At 23.5% G+C, this 22,115-nt stretch overlaps 6 protein-coding genes across 6 annotated transcripts; 3 read left to right on the forward strand and 3 right to left on the reverse strand. All coding sequences in view use genetic code 6, as the record gives it.

Moving 5' to 3' along the window:
• Positions 1-1,225: 1,225 nt before the first annotated feature.
• On the forward strand, positions 1,226-1,576 carry TTHERM_000388289 (transmembrane protein, putative; the record flags this gene model as incomplete). Its single annotated transcript, XM_012798439.1, has 1 exon — positions 1,226-1,576. One exon carries the CDS (start codon positions 1,226-1,228, stop codon positions 1,574-1,576), a length of 351 nt encoding a protein of 116 aa, XP_012653893.1.
• A 4,584-nt stretch (positions 1,577-6,160) lies between these two features.
• On the reverse strand, positions 6,161-8,134 carry TTHERM_00388290 (transmembrane protein, putative; the record flags this gene model as incomplete). The annotated part of the gene is made up of 1 exon (XM_001019333.2): positions 6,161-8,134. One exon carries the CDS (start codon positions 8,132-8,134, stop codon positions 6,161-6,163), a length of 1,974 nt encoding a protein of 657 aa, XP_001019333.2.
• Positions 8,135-9,420: 1,286 nt separating this feature from the next.
• On the forward strand, positions 9,421-11,478 carry TTHERM_00388300 (Zn-finger in ubiquitin-hydrolase; the record flags this gene model as incomplete). The annotated part of the gene is made up of 2 exons (XM_001019334.1): positions 9,421-10,233; positions 10,516-11,478. The coding sequence occupies 2 exons, from the start codon at positions 9,421-9,423 to the stop codon at positions 11,476-11,478; spliced, it is 1,776 nt and encodes a 591-aa protein (XP_001019334.1).
• A 1,221-nt stretch (positions 11,479-12,699) lies between these two features.
• Positions 12,700-17,576, forward strand: TTHERM_00388310 (hypothetical protein). The gene is made up of 3 exons (XM_001019335.2): positions 12,700-13,070; positions 13,215-14,312; positions 17,044-17,576. The coding sequence occupies exons 1-3, from the start codon at positions 13,019-13,021 to the stop codon at positions 17,436-17,438; spliced, it is 1,545 nt and encodes a 514-aa protein (XP_001019335.2). The 5' UTR covers positions 12,700-13,018; the 3' UTR covers positions 17,439-17,576.
• Positions 17,577-18,611: 1,035 nt separating this feature from the next.
• On the reverse strand, positions 18,612-20,067 carry TTHERM_00388330 (hypothetical protein; the record flags this gene model as incomplete). The annotated part of the gene is made up of 2 exons (XM_001019337.2): positions 18,612-18,823; positions 18,903-20,067. The coding sequence occupies 2 exons, from the start codon at positions 20,065-20,067 to the stop codon at positions 18,612-18,614; spliced, it is 1,377 nt and encodes a 458-aa protein (XP_001019337.2).
• Positions 20,068-20,484: 417 nt separating this feature from the next.
• On the reverse strand, positions 20,485-21,660 carry TTHERM_00388340 (DNA polymerase delta C4-type zinc-finger protein; the record flags this gene model as incomplete). The annotated part of the gene is made up of 6 exons (XM_001019338.2): positions 20,485-20,569; positions 20,624-20,755; positions 20,890-21,190; positions 21,241-21,303; positions 21,364-21,448; positions 21,508-21,660. 6 exons carry the CDS (start codon positions 21,658-21,660, stop codon positions 20,485-20,487), a joined length of 819 nt encoding a protein of 272 aa, XP_001019338.2.
• Between the last annotated feature and the right edge of the window lie 455 nt (positions 21,661-22,115).

Below are 22,115 nucleotides of genomic sequence, written 5' to 3' on the forward strand. Positions count from 1 at the left end.
CATGGAAGCGCATTCTTTGTGAAAATATTTTAGGAAATCCCATGTAAAATAATTTACTTACTTGCAGAGGGATTAAAAGCAGTACTTATTCAAGTTAAATTAATAAAGGAGAGGAGCAATAAGCTCTGTAGTCAGATGTAATTGTAAGTAATTTAAATGATTAGGGAGTAATGTACTCTGATTTTGACGATGAAGATTTTAGTAATTTAGGGACTAATAATGCTCCATTTTCTGAATTAAAGCCTTAGTCATTCGACAAGAGCATAAATTAAGCATTTATATTTTCAGATGGTAGAAATTCTGATGCCTCAAATAAAATTATATCAAACGAAAATACCTCAAATCAATTAATCCCTAGCAATTTACCTTTTATTTTTAAAGAATCAGATTCTGCCACCACCAAGGAATAGATGGATAATCCTTAAAATAACTTTAACATTTTGAATTTAGCATAACTGGATTCTGAAAAGGTCAATAATTTCCTGAAACTCAATAAACTTGACTTATCAGTCTCGTAATTAGAATAAGAAGTACTAAATCTATTTTAAAAAACAGGTAATTTTATAAATAATTTAAAAATAATAATAATTCATTTAAATTAAAAAAATAGATAGAAGCACTACAAATACCCACCTCAATTTAAAAGATGTTTAGTTAGAGGATATTCTAAACGTTACTTAGCAAAATAACTCAATAAGCTTAGAATTGGATTTTAATAAAGAATGCAAGATGAACAATACAAGTAAATAAGCTAATAACAATAACAATAGTTTAGAAAGATTATTGAATAGTTTTTCAAATAGTCTTTCTAAGAAGCTTAGCCAAAAAATGAAGATTAAAGAGCTTAAAGATAACTTTCCACAAGAACTCTCTCCTATTTCTAGTGCTCAAGGCAAGAGCTAAAATAATTCAATAAATTTAAACTTTACAAGTGTAGAATAGCAACATGGATTTAAGAATAACATGATATTCAATTCTATTATCACTTCTGCATCAAATATACTACATGCTAACAACAACAATAATAATAATAATCTCAGCAACATAAATAATTCTAATATTTTGAATAATAATATGAGTATAATTTAAAGTAATAGTAATCTACTACTTAGTTTTATTAAAGGAGGAAATAAGTAAGAGAATCGCAAATTTTATAATAATACTATGAGTAATAATACTGATCTTTTTATCCTAAAAGAAATTGCTGATAGTGAAAGCAAGGAAGATGCCGATAAAGATATTCTATAAATGCTTAGTGCTAGCGTAAATACATTTAACACTACAAAAAATATACAAGAATTTGAGAAAAAGTTGGCTTAGAACGGTTAACCATGTTAGTAATAAGCCTCTGTTAATGCGCAGTAATAAATAAATATTAATCAATAAAGTTCAAAAAAATCAACAAATTTATAGAATAATAATAATAATAATAACAATAACAATAATAGCAGTCATTTATAACCTAAATGCACATATGAAAGTTTGCAATGCATTCTTCAAAACATTAAAATAGAAGATTAGTAGGAAAACTTTTAAGATTCAAGTTAAGATTTATCAAAAGAGGAGAATAGATTGAATTAAGCTATTTTTCAAACTGATAAAAGTGTAAGTTTGCAATCATCATTTAATTTAAATGATGAAAATATTTAATCAAATGTGAATTTAAAGTCTAATAACTAAGAAAATAATAAATTTGACAAAATCAGCAATGATAAAAATATATTCAACAGCAGCTTTATGATGAATTCTTCTCAAATAAATAATCAAACTTACTAGTAAGATAAAAAGAGCCAAGATTCATGTTCGATTTTAGCAGATTTGCAGTTTGAGTAGAGACAAAGTAAGTACAGCAATAGTTTTACAAATATTAATGACAGCAAGAATAGCAACAATAAAAATTTCCATAAAAAAAGTGTTTCTTAAAATATCCCAAAATTAGATCTCAGTGGAATAAGCATTTAAAATAACAATAATAATAATTACAATGCCACTAATATACATAGTAATATTAATTTTAACAATTCTATGATACTAAATGATTAAATTTCAGAATCTCCAATTCAAACAGAGAAAAATCAAACAACAAAAAATCTTAGATATGAAGAAGAGTAAACTGAAAGAAAAAATAATAAAGTTTAGTAGGAGTCAAGCTTGAAGGGGTAAAATGATTTGCAATAAAATTAATAAGATAGATTTGATATCAAAAGGAATAAAAATTAATTGCTATTGCATGACTCTCCTTCATCTTTTAATAGCTAGTTTGATTTCAAATGCGATGCAAATAATAGCTTTTTAACTGATAAATAAAATATTGAATAATAATAAATGAAAAATAACATGTTGATTAGTGATTTTAGTGACATAAATATTTCAAATTCAAAGATGCCATAATAAAAAGAACAAATATTAGAAAAGGATTAAGATGAAAAAATATTCCAAAAACAAAATCATTAAAATTTAGCTTTATTATAAATTAATTAAAATTGTAAAATCAGTTCTTAATAAAATCTACAATTTTACAAATAAGATTGCTTGTAATCAAATTAAAATGGTTTTGAGAAGTTTAATGGTAATGTTGCTCATAATCTGTAAGATGTAAAATTAAAGCAAAATCAAAGCAAATAAGGGTTATTTATTGACTCTTTTAATGAACTTTTTAACACATAAAACAATATTCATACTTAAGTTGAATCTCCAAAAGTAGCTTTTGATACTTTTAACAATTCTTTGGCTCCAAATCATGACGATTATAGTAATATTAAATAGGAGATAACAAACTACCCAACAATAGAAGATAACTAAATTAGTGATTAGAAACTAATTTACTCTGAAAATATTCTTGGTAATTTTTTAGATATTCAAAAAAGAAATTTATACTAGACAGACTATCAAGTTTAAGTGAAATCAAATACTCCTAAGAATATCAGTTAACCTGATAGTAGTTTCTTAAAAAATAATTAGACTACAGATAAGCCATTCATAGCTAATAAAAATGATGATTTATTCTTTAAATTAAAAACTTAAATTTAATCTGTCTAAAACGAAAATTAGTAGAATTTAGAGAGCTTAGCATAAAAATATACATAATTATCAAAGCCAAATAAATAGTAAGCCATATAAAATATTTAGAATAATTCAAATAAAATTCAAAGTAGTTATAACTCAGAATTGCAAGCAGGTAAAAATTAAGTGCAACAATAAATTGAAAGCAAATAGGTTCAAGACTTAATATTACAAAAAAATGTTTAAAGCTTATTTAGTAGGAAAAGAGTAATATCAGATCATGAAAAAGTAAAGAAAGACTTTGAATAAGTTTTAAATGAAAATACTACAAAATAAAAAAATATAGATCCTATCTTAAGCTTACAATAAAATGTAAAAAATAACAAACTACATTATTAACAAAATTCTTATTAGTAAAATACAAATAAGTAGAGTTGTGATAAATCTAAATAAGCAGACTAATAAGAATGTTATTTTATCGATAATAGAGATGTGATAGGAGTAAATTAGGACTTACATAGAGTCGAAATTGATGATATCTATTAAAACTCAAATAATAACACATTTTAATAAGATAAATAAGTATAATAGTAACAAGAATAGAGTTAAATGGTTTAGAATTGTGTAGATCACATACAAATTTAAAATGCTGAATAAAGGAAAAGAGCAACAACAACTGATGATGGTGCTTAAAATATTAAATTTTAAAATGATGATACCAATAAATTGAAGAAATAAATTGCTTATTTTACTTAAAAGAAAATGATTGAAAATGAATAGAAAATGAATAAAAGTTTACTTTAAGAGGAGAAAAAGGACAGTAACTCTAAAAAATATAATAACGATAACAATAATAGCAGTAAAGAATATTAAAATTATGAGCACTTTAAGCAAATTCAATAAGAAAATAACATTTAGCAAGAATTTAAGAAAAAAGAAAATGACTTTTATGTACCTCAGCAATATTATTTACCATAAAAATAGTAAAAAATTTTGTAAAATAAGTAATTAGGAATAAATAAATCAATGGAACATTGTGTAAATAATGGAGTAAAAATTAATAAATTTAAATAAGATAATTTAACTCCATCTAATAATAGCGGTTCGAATTATTTTTTGAGCACAAAATCACAATTAAATAGGATTGAGTAAAGCAAAAAACTACATATGAAATAGTTATCTAATAATTTCTAAGCAGGAAATGCTAACAATGTGAATAATTCTTTCACAGTTCCCTCCTAATATCAATAAATTAATTCATCATAAATTTAATACAAAGATAATGAAATGTATAATGTTATGAACAAAGTCTAAGGGATTAAGGAAGAATAAATGTATAGTTGTAATATTATACCATATCTAAGCGAATTCAACAATTAAAAGCAAATCTTTTAAAGCAAGAATAAGCACGGTATAATTGAAAATAATAACAGTAACAATAACTAAGAATTAAGAGTAAACCAAACTAACATTTCTTTTGAAGGTTCTAACAACTAAGATGCTATCAAAAAGATAACTGCAAATATAATTGAAAAGAAAAAGCCTATGAGAGCAACTCCTATAAACTAACCAATTATGGATTTATCTACAGTAAATAATCCACCTGAATTTTAAACTATAAAATGCCAACCATTATCAACTCCTAATGTTCCAATTCGACATACAAATTTCAACAATAAAACTAAAATAGTCCACATCAGATAAGTAGACAGTAATTTAAAAAATGATTAAAAAAAATTGTTAATTAACTAACAAAGCTCTCCAAAGAATATTTTCTCATATAATAATAAAGAGAATATTACTGACATGAATATATAAATTGATAAAATTGCTTTTGACCATTCGTATGTTGATTATAGCGTTAATTTATAAGGAATATCTCCCTCTTAGATTTAATGCAAGCCTTCATCTAACTCTGGTTAAAAAAGATGTATAAATGAAAATAATAATATCTCTTAAAATATCCTTTAAGACTAAACCAATACAATCCAAAATCTTAGTTAGCAATACAAAGTTGTTTCTAAAAAATAATAATAGTAGAATAATATAAATATATAACCTTTATAACAAAAAAATTAGCAAATTTCAGCTACTATGAGACATCCTTCTAGGAAAAAAAATCTATCTACATCAAATGCATCTGGTTTGATTAATTAACAACCGAACATAATGAAAAATTAATAGAACTATAGAACATTAAATCATCAATAACTTGAAGAATACGAGAAACTAATAAAATAAGAACTTAAATCTCAATTTGTAAAGCAATACCAAAATAATAAATGACCTGTAGGATCAAAAAGAATAAGAACAAAAATTAATAATAAATTATATTATAAATAAATAAAAAATATATAAATTATATATTATCAAGTTTATCTTACAATTTTAAAGATTTCAAATTGAATTAAATTAAATAAATAAATATAAACTAAATTTTTGTATCTACTACATTGATTACTTACCTATAAAATATATTATTATTTAAAAATATTAATAATTTTTTGCAATAAATTAAAATATTTCAAAAATAAATCTTTTATTCTGATTTGTTTAAAACTTCAAAAATTAGGGAAATAGTTTAATGAATAAATGCTTTTTAATAAGGTAATAAAAAATATTTAAAAAAAGAATTTTGAATAAATTCTAATATTTATTTTAAAAAGTTTAAAAATTAAAAATAAATATGTTCAAAATTAAAAAAATCTGTTGGATTTATGTTCAATATCTTAAATAAATTTCTTTCGATATTTAATACTTTTAAGTAAAAATAAAACGAAATTTATTAATCAATAAAAAGATAGCTAATAATAAAATGATAAAATTAACAAGCTACTTTTATTTAAGTGGGCATTTATATGAAATTTAAGATAAACTAATAAATGTTTTTGATTAAAAATGATATAAACATAATATAAATTTCATATATCTATACTGATATTTTAATGATATACCTATTCATGTAGTACTTTAAATTGAATTTTTATAAAACAAATTACAATAAATTGCTTTTCTCAATATTTAATAAATTATATCACAACATTTATATTGAATGAATTAATTACAGAATAAAAGTAACCAACATTCATCACATTTAACTTCTAAAAATAAATAAATATAAATAAATAAAGAATTTTGCTTAATAAAATAATTACTTTCAAACTTTTATTGGTAATTCATATACATTTTAAGCAATTTGATTGGCTTATTAATTCTTTTTTTATGGTTGTTTTTTACCAAATTTCTTTATTATTTCATAGATAAATGTGCTTTTGTAATCAAATTTAATCAGATATTAAATCTCAATAAGCAAGTAAAAACATCCGCATATTATTGAAATCACTCTTAGTGCTGGGAAAAAGTGAAATGAGTTAAATGATATTTCAAATGTGAACAAAAAAACGATATTTATTATTTTAAACGATGACAAAGGTTTGTTTAAGTACTTTTTGCCCATGACAAAGAAATCTTTCTCATAATTCATGCACATAAAAAATCCGCATATTACAAATCCTAGGATATTTTAAATATGGTATAGGATTATGTCTTTTTTTGTATTTTTTAAAGTGACTTCTTTTTCTTCTTCTATAGACATTTTGGAAACTATTTAAGGTTCATGCTAAATAAGTAAATTTTCATTATGTTAAACTTCTATTGGTTTTAAAAATTCTTAATTTTAGCTTTTTGGATCTTAGTTAATCTAATCATGAGATTTTTAAGTGTTTTTATTATAATTTTGATCATTTTATGTTGGTATTTCTGTTGGCTAATGAACTTATATGCTTGGCTACTAATCTTAATATTTAGATTGCTTTGGTGTTTCTAAGGAAGCTAATTGCTTTATTTTTTAAGTGTTTTATGAATCGTCATCAAATTTAATTACATAGTCATTATTTTCACCTTCTGTCGGTAGGTGTTCCTTAAATCCGTATCCAATCAATCCTTTATGGCTCATGTAATCCATATTAGAATTAATCTTGGATTAAAGAGCATCTCTACCACTATTCAAATGTGTATGGTTATTTTCGGTAATATTAAAGTCCGTATTTTAAATATGCTTATTCTAAGTAACGTTTTAGTCAAATTGTTCAATATGAATATCTTCAATTTAATTGATATTGTTGTTTAAAGATATTTTTTCTGCTGTATTTGCTTATGGAATATGTATGTTTTTAGTTAAATCACTAGCATTATGGGTCATCTATTGAGGAGTATGGGTTTCATATGTATCTTTGTCTTCTTACTTTTTAGATGATTACTAAAACTACTTATTAATTTACTATTTTGATTATTCTGGATTGTTGTTAATAGAAGAGATGTCTTAATTTTATACTTGAAATCTGTTCTATGGTTAACTATCCAAATTTTGATTCTTATTATCTATTCCTGCTTATTGTTTATTAATTTCTCCGTTTTTGATTAGAATTTCGTTATTCTTTTAGATATTTTATCTACCCTCTAGATTTTACTTTTAATTTATAACTTATATATCAGCTGGTTAAACTTAAGTGGAAGTATAAAGAACATAAATTATGATAAGTATTATAATGCAAGCAAACATATGAGCAACCAAAAAGCGTGGACGAGATATATTGCTTGTTAGGCACCAGAAGCCAATAAATGAAATTATGTAAAGTATGTTTTTTGTAAAAATTTAAACAAATTTAATATTGCTTTCCTAAACGTAGGTTGTAGTATTTGATATTGCAAGACAAATAAAGTGAACTACCATGGAAATAATTAAGATGGGATCAGAAGATCCCCAGTATATCATTCCATGAGATTGGAAAAATAGACAGGCAAAAGTAGAAAAATAAGAGTGAATATTTTGAGTTTAGTAACTAACAAAAGTTCTATGAGAAACGCAAGGTAAAAGTTGTCCTGATGTTTAGTTTTTAATTTGGTAATTTGATTTTAAAAATATAAAAATATCTAAGAATAGAGCCCTAAATATTATATGCTAAGTCAAATTCAAGTTAGATTAGATATTTTTTTGGATTTCATATACTCTTATCACTAGTAAATAATAAACAACTTAGGCTATTCTCTCTACTATTATTGCAACAAGTACTAAAACAAGGTGAGTGATTAATTTTTTGCTTCCTAAGCTTCCCATCGCTATAATGTCCATAACTAAATCGGCTAAGCTAATTATATACAAACTCAATTCTATGATCTTTTACCTTTATTAAATCATCATCTTCGTTAACAATCAGTAAATCTATTGATTTTCTTCTATTCCTTAATTTTTTATATGAGAGATATTTAAAAGATGAACTCTATTGGTGATTTTTCTACCCTATTAATTCCTAAACAAAATCTATTTATAATTAATTATTATTTTTTAATATTTAATTCAAAATATATTAATTACTTGTCAATTAATGCTTAAACTTTATATTTTTAATTGCTCGCTAATAACTAATTCCTTACCTTAATATTATAGTAACAGATCTTAATAAATAGTTTTTTCTAAACAAATAATTATTTGATTGCTGAACGAAAGCTAATACAACTATCTTTCCATAAAATTATATTTAAATACATTATAAACTTGGCTTAAATTTATTTATTAAGATCAATAAATAAGAATCAGCCTCTAATGATCAAGTTATTACCATTTTCAATTAATAGGTTAAGTTAAATATTTTTTTTTAAAACTTATAAAATATGAACTATTTTTATAATTATCTCCTTTTATTTCTTTTTAAATTTTATTGTAAATTTGTTATTCAAGTATTTAACAAAAATAGTAAAAAAAAGAGAAATAATTTTGAATTATTCTTATATAAATGTTTTGAAATCTGGATGATAAAGATATATTCATAGAAAAAATCAAAGTAATTTATTATTTAAGACTTACTTTAAGATGAAATAGTTAGTCCTCATATTTGTTTTATTTATTTATATTTAATTTAGTAATTTTAGTACATTAAAATAAATAAGTAAATGGTAAAAATCTTTAAATATATTTTAAAGTATTTTAGTTACTCTTTTACTAAAAATAAAGGAAAATATCAATACATCTGAAGAGTAAGGGTTTTTTACATTTTTTAATTTTACATTTACAAATTTAAAGTAAATTATTAAAAATTAAATATTTTATTTATGTAAAATTAGAAATAGATTGCCTAGATTATTTAGAATAAATTTAATTATTTTTTATTTTAATTTAGATTTAAATTAAAATAATTTACTTCTTATATAGTAGATAGATAGTTCTGTTTTTTCTAATTTTATAAAAATAATTTTCTTTAAATTATTTCTATGAAAATTACTTACATAATCGTCAAAGTATTCTTTTTGGTTGTATCTATTTTCATTTGATATAGATTGCAAATCTTTCTACTATTAATTATTTATCTTGATTAAATAGCATTGAAATTAATTCTTTAATATTTATATTTGATAAACAAAATGCACTATTTATTTATTGATATTTCAAGAGAATGCAAAGCAGGGAAGGAAATTAATATTCATGACCCATTTTTTGAGTCAATAGTTGGAGTAAATTAAATAGAAGATAGCAATAATGATGAGAAGAATAATATAAATGTAGAATAAGAAATAATTGATTTTTAAAATAGTTAAAATGGCTAATAAAAAATAGTTAAAACCTAATTAGGCAGTGATACTAAAAAGAAATTTTTGAAGGACTACGATTTAAAAGTAATGAAAACAGAAGTTTTTTTATTCAAGGATATTTCGATAATGTAAAATAAGCAAGTCTAGGAAACATTAAAAAGGCATATTGTTTATATTTTTGCACTACCAAGTGATTTCAATCATGAGGGATTTTTAGCAAAAGCATTAGAGAATTAATATGAACATGTGCAAAATATAAGAATCTTGTAAGAATTTAATGGGGAAAAGTAGAAAAAAAAATCAATAGTATTATATTTTAATGATAAAGAATCAGCTGAATCATTTACAGCTGAATATAATTGTTACACTATAAATGAAAAAAATGAAGAATATATGCTAATTGTTTCTCTATAATTTATAACATATTTTACTTAGACTGAATAATTATAATATGCAATGGAAGAGTAGCAAAAAGCCAATTTAATTGAATTACCTAACTGCCCTTTATGTATTGAAAAGTTAGAAAGCTCAGTTTCTGGTTTTACCCTTTCTATTGCTTTAAATTTATTTATATATGATGTGCCTAGTAGATGGAGTGAAGCTAAAAATGCTTGCAATACATGTATGGAAAGAGATACTTTATAAGTAATGTTAATAGACTTATTTATTTTTAAACAATGTTTAGTTGGTAACAATTTTAATATCTACCATACTAGTTTATTAAATATTGACAATTATTTCAATAGATGCTTTATTTAAATAAGTAGACCATTTATATTTCTTAAAATAGATAGATAGATAGCTATTATCAAATTTTAGTTAGGATTTTCAACTTAAGAAAATAGAAAAAAAAATGAATAAAAATAAATTTTTAATCTATTTCAAATTTAATAATTTCATAAACATGTTTTTAAATTATTTAAAAAGTGCCATTAGTGCAGTGAGTCTGATTTGGAAGGGCTTTGGTTATGCTTGATATGTGGAAATATAGGCTGTGGAAGGTATAAGAAAGGACATGCAAAAGATCATTGGTATTAAAGTGGTCACTGCTTGAGCATGGAAGTAGAGAGTGAGAGAATCTGGGACTATTTTGATGATAAGTTTGTTCATCGAATTATGAAAGGTGAAAATAGAAAAACAATAATTATGAATAATTTTGAAAAGCAGATGCCTCTTCAAGAAAGCCTAAGCAGACAAGCAAATAATTAAGATTAGCAAATAGGTAATGAATAGGAAATTATTTTAGCGAGAGAAGTCACATCTTCAAGAAATTAGCAGCTATTGAGAAACAATAATCATATGATGTTATGGGATCAATGGAATGGGATGAAAGAAGCAGAAATGTAAGAAAACAACTAAGAAAAATTTATTTCTGATAGGGTTGATAACGCCATATGGGAGTATTGCTATGTAATTAGTCATTAAATGGAGGAATAGAGAAAATTTTTTGAAAAAAAATTGGAGGATGTCACAAGAAAGAGCGAAGATGTATAGAAGGAAAAAGAGTCTGAAATATTAGAATTAGAAAATGATATGAAAATATTAAAAGAAAAAAGAGACAAGATTAAAAAGTTAAGAGAAGCAAATGCAAAGAAGCAAAAAACTATTTCAGATAAAAACAAGGAGATGGAATCTGATATTGAGAAGCTAGAACTTTTCATAAAGGGCATATAAAATAACATATAGCATTTTGAATAAAAGCAGCACCAGTTATCACAGCAATCCTCAAATATTTAAAGTGCTCAAGATACATAAATGATAGGAGATGGATAAAAGCTCAATAATAAATTCTCGTCTGCTCTTGAGCAAGAAATATTATAAGAAAGTTAAAAATTATAACTATTAGAGTAGTAATTGGCTAGCCTATACGAAAAGCTTTAAGCAGATTGAGCAAAAATACATAAATTATTTATCTTCAAATAATATTTGAGAATGTTAATAAAGCAGAAAATAAACAAACATAATAACGAATCAATAGGAACCAATCATCAATCAAATCCCAAACTATATGAACTTAATCAATAAATTTAGCTTTAAAAATTGGTAGAAATTCTAAAAAGTATTATTTTTTCTTAAAAAATATCATGATAATAACTAAATTTACTTAAAATATAACTATTTATTTTAGAAAGAATTTATAATATAAATTAAAATAATAATTCTCTTCTACTCATTCACTTAAACATAAATTAATTTTCGTTTGTTTTATTTATTTATTTTAAATCATTTCTGCTCAATTTTTGATACTAAAAATAGATGTTTATTTAATTCATTTAATGTACATAATGACACTCTAAAACATTTACTTAATAGCAACCTAAAAAAAATATGAAATAGATAAATAGATAGATATTTAGAGCTAGCTTTTTAGTATAAAATATATAAAAAAACTTTTCTGATAACTATTTATTTAATCTGACATTCTTGAAAAAAATTAAAATTAATTCTTTCAATCAAAAAAAAAATTTAATGGGCATTGTGTAATTAAATTTTAGTCAGATGTGATAATTTTAATGTATATTTTATTAAATTATCACTAAAATATATTATTATGTCTAATTAGAATGAAAGTTTATCAGTATTTAAAGACTCTTTTAACAAATCGACTTTTTTTTTGATAAGGATATTTACCACTTTTTTGTCTATTTTAACCAAATTAACTTTTTTTTTTAAATGAGTCTAATTTAAATAGATAAATTTTTAATATTTGTATTTATTTGATATATCTGTTTGAGCATATTTTTTAATGGCTTTTAGCTTTAGTTGAATAAGCTTTGATCTTTCTGGAATTGTTAAGTATTTGTGAAATTAAAAGGTTGTCAATAAAGGGCTATTTTATTAATTAATTGGTTCTTTGAGCATTTTTGATGAATGAAACATATTAATTTATAAGCATACGATGGCGATAATGAATTTTGGTGAATAGCAGAATTGAAAGTGATACAATTTGTTAATAAATTATAAAAATTCTTTTGATAAATAGAAGAAATTGTTATATATTATTATTATCTTAATTATAAGATTAATTATTAAAAGAAATAGAGTATCTCAATGAATTCCGGTACTGTCAATTAAATAACAAAGGAAATCAATATAAAAGATTAATGAGTCTATCAAAAAATGCAAAAATCAAAAAAATTTGAGAAGTATTAATTTGATTTAAACAAAAAAATATAATCAAAAATTAATCAAGAAAACTTGCTAAGCTCAAAAAAAAGTATTTGTAAAAAAACAAACCCTATTTTAATTAATTTTAAAAGACTATAAGACAAGATTTTAAAGGCTCCCTTAATAAATCCTCGCAACCACTTCAAAAAACTCATTAAAATTAAAATTAAAAAACTCCAAACCTAGAAAAAAAACTTGTGAGACTTCTGCTCTCCTTAAAAGCTAAATCCCCACCCCTATATTGAAAAAAAAATTAATAAAAATGGAAGATTAAGAAAGTTAAACCTAGTATGTAGGTCCCTAATCCTATTTGGGTAATAATTAAAATTAAATAAATAAAACAATTATAAAGAATGGAACAAAATGCTGTTTCCGTATTTTTCGCACAAATATATTTGCGATTAGACCTCATATGAGATTGAATATATTAAATTTTTTATGTTTAAAAAATAAAATAGATATTTTGTCTGTTGGGACCAACGTCAGTATCAAAAAGAATAAGCAGACCCTCTTGAGAATGTATGAAAGAATTCACAGTAATCACGAATCATACAAAAAGACTGAAGCTAATAGCGAAAATGTCAACGAAGTTAAGATCCTCATACGTGGAATCGTTGAAATTATTGAAGGCTCAAATCAATTTGACTGCGCTGAGTTAATGAGAATATGCATTTTCATGTCAAATATGATTCTTTGTGTAGATTCCAATTACAGGGATGATTTCATTGCAAACTCAAAAAATATATTTTAAATTCTTGGTTAATATTTCGTACAATTAAGTGATATCTCTTCAAGCTCCTCTGAAAACTGTGCTAATGCAAACTCACAAAATCACGAATACCAAACTCTCGTTTTCATCTACAAGCTTTTGATGGCTACCCGTCATCCTAGCGAAACCGTTTGTGCTCCTAAGAAAGGCAGTGCTGCTTCTTAGAATCCTGCAGATGTCCTTAAAGAAAAGGACTCAATTATCACCATGCGTGAAAAGCTGATCTCTAAGGATTTCATGAAAAAGATTTTGGAAATCGATGTTGAAGACTTTGCTCCTAGTGAGAATTTAGTTGCTGAGATGTGGAAGATGTTACTTGCTTTCTATACTCTTTTTGCAAAGAGTAAGGATAAAATTGCCCAATTTGGACTTATTAGAAATGCTAAGGATAAATTCTTAGAAGCAATATTCCGTCTGCATGAATTGTCAAAGAGCGACACTACAACACTTCTTTAGGCTGTTGGATGTTTAAATTATACCCTGGATAAGATCAAATTATCCTTAAAAGAGATTCAAAAATACAATTTAGTTCCTGTGCTTTGTGATCTCCTTGAGAATCCTCGCACAATTACTTCATAACTTCATATTATTTTGAAGATGTTTTTGAATCTTTCTAAATAAAACTTGCTCTCTAAAAACTCCTACTAAACCATGTGTTTAGGTAAGGCCTTTAAAGTGTTTGAGCGCGCTCCTGCACATGCAGCAGAATTAATTGCTGATATTTATAAGAAAGATCCCGTTTCTCTTAAGGACATAACTCTTTAATCCGCCACTGCTCTTTTAAGAGGTACTAATCAATACTAACAATTATTTCAATAACTCCGTCTTCAGTAGCTTCAACAACAACAGCTTCAATTTTAACAACAACAACAACAATTGCAATAACCCTATTCTAACATTTAATTCAATTTTCCATGCTCATAGCAATAATCCAGATAACAAATTTTCCTAAATTAATCCTCAAATTTCAATTTAAATGCTTAATCAAGTAACCTTCTTAACCAGTATGCATCTTTAAGCAATGCTGGGACTTCTTACTCTAATGCTAGCTATTTTAATCAATCACCTACTTCACTCTACTCTTCACCTTCTTCCTCTCCCATTCACTAATCCTAAGGAGAATCATCTCAATAGCAAACTGTATTTCACCCATAGTTAGCATCTAAGAACTATGCCTAATATGCTAACTCTACTAATCTACTTTTACTCTAAAGTATGCAAGCAATGAATAACTGCAAGCAATCCTAGCTTTGATAAATACAGAGATTCTCTTTATCTCTCATCAAAAATCATATATAATATAAATAATAAATTCAATTTACCATTATTAAATATATCATTCAATCTCTATGCATTTAACCTTCAGATTTGGTTTTCATGAAGTTATAGGTAAAAAATTTACTGCTACTTTTAATAAATAAATAAGTAGTTAGTTAATTTGTCGTTTAAAATAAAAAATCCTATTAGAGTATTTATGTATGATTGATTGATTGATTCTTATATTATTATGGGAAGGAGAAAGTTATGATTAAAGATTGATTAAGAAGGAAAAAATATGATAATATTGAAATTAAGAGGTATTTATTCTCGAGCTTGAACGAGCTTTGGATTAGATCATTAGATGAGGTTATTGTATAATTTGGAGGCTTATTTTAAAAATTCATTCCAATTTATTCTCAAAAACTTAACAAATATGTTGATGGTAATGGTAGTATCGTTCGTTCATTCACACGTTTATTTTCATTTTTGATTCATTTACACATCATTAACTGCATGCAAATAAACAAATAAATAAATATGTATGCAAAATATTTTAGAATGAAAAAGGGATAAGTAAACTAACATAAGAAGAGAGTTAAGCATTCTTTCATCTTTATTACTGATAAAAAAGTAAAATGATGGGATATTTTCAACCACCATCAGCATATTATTGATTAACTACCTCTTCGAACACTCTATAATTTCTTCATCAATAACACCCCCCTATATCAATCTCCACTAAACAAATATCTTTCCATAGAAATCCCCAATAATAAACAAGCAAATCAATCAATTAATTGATTCTTTCTTTCTCTCGAACTATTCTTTTCATCATCTTCTTTTTCTGAAAACGCAATAAATGTATCTAACAAGCATATCTCAGATTTAAAGAAGCCATAAATGATTATTCATTGAATTATTAATTAACTACAAAGAATAGAAGTGTGACAGAGTGAAACAAATAAATATTTATGAGAAATCATGCTCATATAAATTCATAGAAAAACATATAACACCATATTTTATATATATAATTAGAGCAAATTTTATTATTATAATGCTATTAATCCCCTTATAATTTTTATGATTGTATTTCTTTATATTTGCATTATTATTTACTAGAATTTTAGTTTCTACAATTTCTTATAAAAGCTAGATACTATCCCTCAACTTTGTTTACACTTTCGATCAATTTTTTGTAGTTATTTCACAAAAACTCACCATTTTTACCTTCAATTTTTCTATTTTAGAGAGAAAATAAATAGTTTTGAATTCTTAAATATTTGTTAAAGTGGATATTAAAAAATTAGATCAAAGAAATTTCTCCTCAACTAAAATAAATAATTTTTTCTGATCATATTTTTCAATGAGGCTGGGACCAGGTTTGCGATAAACTGACTAGGTTTCAACTCATTTAAAAAATTAAATATTTTTTATTCCTCCTCGCTCTATTTAAGCTGAATTCAAAAATAATTTTAAAAGTAAACGTGATATTCTAACGAGATATTAAAAATAACAAATGAGTGAAAAGGTATAGATTAACAAAAAAAACAAGAAAGAATCAAATATTAATCAAAAACCCTCAAGAAAAAGTTCAAATTTTATATTTCACTCATGCAAAATCAATAATTTTTCTTAACCATTCATGAAAGAATTAATTATAAGGTTTTAAAAGAAAAAAATTATTAAATCGTCAGCAAATCGATTAATTATGAAAATAAATTCTTCACTCATGCTCAGTCTTCGATATATTATATAAATCAACCTATTTCTATTTTTATTTCTTCTTTTTGATAATTTTGATAATATATACAACAGCATCTAATAACTTAATAGACAACATATAATCTAATTCAAATTTTCAATCCCTTTTTAAAAATCCATATCACAGCGAAGCAAAGAATTTTTTATGATACTACCAATATAATCAGCGCATTTATTTTTAACAGAAATAATTATTTCTTTATTTACTTGATAAAAAATGATAATAAAAAATTTTAATTTTATCATAAAACTCGTATTTTTAACATGTTAAATATTTTTCTCTACATTTATAATAAATTGGATTTTATTTTTGTTGAGTCTCTCAAATATAGCAAAAAAATAAAATTTCTTAAACTTTTTGTCATAATAATTTAAGACTAGTTTTATTAATTTAGATTTTTGATAATTTTTGTTATTTAATTAATTTTCTATTTAAACTAATTTAATTAAAATAATATTTTTTATTAATTAAAAACTAATTCTTTTTAAATTAGGATTAACTTAAAAATGGAATTACTGTCAAATACTTAAAAGATCCTAATAAGTTCATTTGCTTTCTCATATGAACCCTTAATATATTTAAGTAAAGAGAATGCTATTTGAAATTGAAGGACAATTTAAATGTTTGATCCCTCTTATCTCCTAAATGATCAATTTAGATGTGCTTAAGAGTCTCATTCCATGTGGTGATGCTATCCTTTACTAATTGCTCAATTCTGTGAAAGCAGGATCTTCTCCCTCTTCATCTGATTTTGACCTTTCCTAGAGCTCCTCCCTTTCTTCACATTAATGTGATAACAGTGACCTCAGTGCCCTTCAAAACTTAACCAAAATAGAAGCTGAAGATTTGCCAGAGTAGAACTCAACCTAATTATAGGAATGCTAATGAAATGAAGAAAACCATTTTACAAAAATATAAAATAATTATATTAAATTTATTTTTGTATTGAATTATTAACAGAATTTACATATATTTTCTTAAAATCATTATTAATATGCTAAAAAATAGTAAAATTATGAATAATAATTATTCCTTATTTAACAAAATATAATTTTATTTTATTAAAATTTATCCTATTTTTAATAAAAATTATACATTAATTTTATCAAATTCATTTTTTTATTTTATTTTAGTCATTAGCAAAAAATATTTTAATTTGTTATAAAAGATATTTATTGAATATTATTCATTTAAATTATTGTTTTGAATAATTAAATCGTTTGTTTTAGAAATATTTTAATAAAATAAAATTTTTATCACTTGAAGACTTATTTAATTTTTAAAGTTTATTTTCATTCTAATCTTTTTCATGGGAGTAGAGGTACACTCGTGGAATTTTTGATTTTTGTGCTTCATATGGTACTCGATTTAAAAATCGAAAACCATGATTCCTCGATTTTCATAAAAGAGTGCATAATGTAATGAGGAATTCATTGTAAAAAAAATTTTTGAATTTTTATAAAATTAACAATTAAGTATAGAAAAATGCATTCATAAATATCATCTAATTATATTTAGATATTTCAATATATTCTGCCTATTATTTTATTGAATTAACTAATTTTCTTCAATGGAATTTTTGACCTTAATATTTCTAATTTAATTATTTAATTATTTTGAAAGTAATATGTTCTATCACAACTATTTATAATTAATACTGACTCTAATTTATCAAATATTTTTGATATAAATAATAATTTATTATTTTTAATTTAATAATATTTATTTTCTAAAAAATTTTTATTTAGTTGTTTTCTTATAAAATAAGATAAATTTACAAAGGAGAACAGTTTGTAATTTAACATATAGTAATTTGATCATCGTTTATGAGATGAGGTATAAAATTATTTAAAATTTTAAGAGTAAATAATATTTATCATTCAATAAATTTATATAATACAAGCTTAATTATTGCATTAAAATAAAGATAAATTATTAATGCACAATTATAAGTAAATTCAAAATTATATATTTTTTATTTTATTTTATCTTAATCTATTTTTTTGCATTTGATTGGGTTTATTTATTTTTTAATTGAGTTCTAATTTATAAAGCGATTAATCAGACTTAAAGAGATTAAAGCACATCTTAAAATTATTTTTTTCCTTAAAAAGGATCTCCAACTTAAATCAATTTATCAAGCAAAAAATCAAGTTACTCCTAAAGTTGATCCTTTTTACCTTGACATTCTGTGTTTCTTCTAGGTACTTGAGAAATTTCTTCTGACTCTTAAATTACTTCTTAATTTATTGTATTTGATTTGTCTCTATAATCTTTTAATAAATAAATTATTTTATTAAAGTACTAAGAATCTTAGAATACATAACTAAAAATAAAAATACTAATTTTTACTTGTTTGTATTAAGTTTACATCACTCTTATTTTAAGCTAAAAGAGTTAAATCTTCACTATATTTTTTAGGTGGAGCCTGTTATCTTGCTTAAGGGAAATAAGGAGGAGAATATGAATTCCGTGGGCTAAAATTAGATTCAGAAGAAAAGTCAATGTCAAATATGGATTAGTTTGTAACATTAGATTACTTAAGCTATTCTTTTTAATTTTCAACTTTTTTCACCTAAGTCTACGGTTTATTAACTTCGCTAGCCTAGGCAACTACAAAAGATTAATCAGAGCTATCTACATGAGAATAGATAGAGAATTAGGAAAATTAGTTTACAAGCTACAAATTTCCTTACTTAAGATTGTTTGTAGTAAAATGAGCAGATTCCTAACTCATTTTACCTAAATCATCTTATTCTACTAAATATTTAACTTAAATTTCAAATACATGATGAAGTAGATATATTCTTTTGGAGAAAACTTCAAGCTTCAAAGGAACCTTTTAAAAATTTAAATCAAACTCGTTAACTGTTCCTTTAGTGAAATGAACTCTTCTGCTGGTTTTCAAAAATTATCTGCACTTGAAAACAGGTGTGTTAGTTAGTAAAATTAATAAACTCCTAGTTAAAATGCTTAAATTCATTAAAAATTACTAAGGATTCATTACTCTTTAAATTGAATTAGAAGATTCCTCTTCATTGTTCAGGTGACGAAATAAAAATTTCCATTCTTCTAGTTTATGGCTTTCTGATTGTTGTCCTGCTCCCTAAAACATTGCCCCTTAAGAGTTAGGATTTTACTGGAAAATTTAATTTTAAGTATTAGATACCTATTAGCTAGCTATTTGAAGTTTATTTTAACCAAATATTTCAATTGTAAGCTCTTTTTATTCTGGAGTAGTCCAATTTTAAAAATTTTATGCATGCTTTCGTATAAACCCAAAGAAAGTTTGATTAATTAACTAAAATTACTCATCATACAAATTATTATTGTTGCTATTGTTATTATTATTAGATGGGTTCATATACTTTTAATAGTTTTGCTCTTATGCCACTGCACCTTATCCATATTAATTTTGGTATGTATGCTTGTCGAAATCCCTAAACTATAAAATTAATTCTGTAGATTTTTATATAAACTTAAAGGTTTCTTCATTTATAACTTCTATGTATGACATTTTCTAAAATTTTACAAATTGTAGAGTTAAGCTATAACTAAATTAAAGATTGTTCTATTTTTGATTATTAGCAATTATTTTTAAAAAATATCAAATCAAAAATTATTAATCTGATTTTACTTCAAAATTAATCGCTTAATTGTTATACGTCAATCAACATATAAAGAATACTGATACGAGTATGTAGGTAGGTATATCAGAAATTGATAACTTTCTTATTAATGCAAAATATTATAAATAAAATTTGTTTATAAATTAGTAGTAATTTTAAAAATTAAAGTAAATGAAACACAAAAATATTATTTTTAAAATATTATGCTTTATAAGAATGATTTTTAATAATATTTATTGATTTATTTTATTAATGCTATTTTTTAATTTTGAAATTTAAGATTAGAACTAAAATAATTTTATTTTTCATTTTTCTGCCTTTTAGATAGCTGATTTTAAATTTCTGATTTCAACTTCTAGCTGATTTAGTTCTTTTTCATATCCTGCTTTTCTATATTTGTAGAGAAAAAATGAATTTATTTAAACAAATATTGAAAATAAATACTTCTCTTTTTCTATTAGAGTATCAAACTTAGTTTTGTGTGCCATTTTAGAATACTTATTATATACTTCTGTCCATTAATTTTTTAATTTTTCTCTTCTTTTTATTAAGTCTTCTTTATTAGGTTAGTTTGATCTATGAAAATTTAAAAAAATGAAATCCTTTAAAATATTTTTTGAGAAAACAAAATAAAATAAATAAAAAACATTATTTAAAAATTAAAATATTTTATGCTATTAAGTATCAAAATTTATTAAATAAATAAATACTTTGTGGATTCTGCTTCTCCTCTTAATAATCTCATATTTTTTTAATATACTCTATACTCTTTTTCAATATCATTTTTTACAGTTTCAAGATATTTTGGAACTTTTCCATAATCCTTTTATTTTTAATCAATTAATGGCTAAATCTTTCTGATTGGTACTTCCATCATAGCTATATCGATTGCATTTGAAATAACGAAATTTTTTCTTTTTTCATTTTCTTTATCTTAGTTTGTATCTTCACCTTAAACGAATTTTGGAACTGAATCTTTAAATGGTCCTCCTTTTTTTATTCTAAATACATCTGAAATAAATTATCTTACTATATTTCATTGCATAAAAAGTAAAAGCTACCATTTGGGCCTTATTATGTTTCTCCTCTTTTCTAAAAATGCTTTGGATCCAATTTACTTTCTCCTGATATATAAATATTATATTTTAAAAATGTAAAAAAAATAAATATTTATAAATAAATACCTTTTGGTTTACCAAATGTTTAGGTCTAAAATTTATATTCATGCCCTCCTTTAAATACTTTATATTCGCCTGCAAGATTCGCAACCTGGCTTAGATTTATATAATATTTTAAAATCTAGTATTTTCAAATTGCCAATTAATTACTCCAGGTCTAGTTGTGTTTTTATTTATAAAAGTTGATCCTGTAGGAGCTATGTTATGAGGATACTTAGACCTATATAAACCTTCTTGCTATTTTTATTTCTTTTTACCGAGTATATTATAAATACACTCTGATTCTGCGTAAGTACTACTCATTCTAATATTAGCTTTTAAATTAAATTTATAAAAATATTCAGTTAATATTTTGAGACAAACAGCAATAATAGTTATTTATTTTTTCACAAATCAAACAACTTTTTAACTATTCTTTAAATAAATTTTGAGGATAAGCAAAAAAAACCAACGTAAAGGTTACATTTTTATTTATTTTTAGATGTAAAAAATAATCATTTTAAATTTCTTAAAAATTAAGAAAAAATTTCAATTTAAAAGATTTTATTCTGAATATGAATATTTGCTTTAAAAAATCAAGATTAAATAAATAGATGGCAGCCAGCAAAAAAAAATACTTGATTTATAGTTTTTAATTTAGCAATATTATTTTACTTACCAAAATTCAATGAATTATTATATTTTATGTAAAATTTAGATGACTTAAATTAGTCAAGCTAAATAATTGGCTTATTTTAATTATGGTTTAAACAATAAAA

Source organism: Tetrahymena thermophila (genome assembly GCF_000189635.1).
Source record: "Tetrahymena thermophila SB210 genomic scaffold scf_8254587, whole genome shotgun sequence".
Taxonomy (NCBI): domain Eukaryota; phylum Ciliophora; class Oligohymenophorea; order Hymenostomatida; family Tetrahymenidae; genus Tetrahymena; species Tetrahymena thermophila.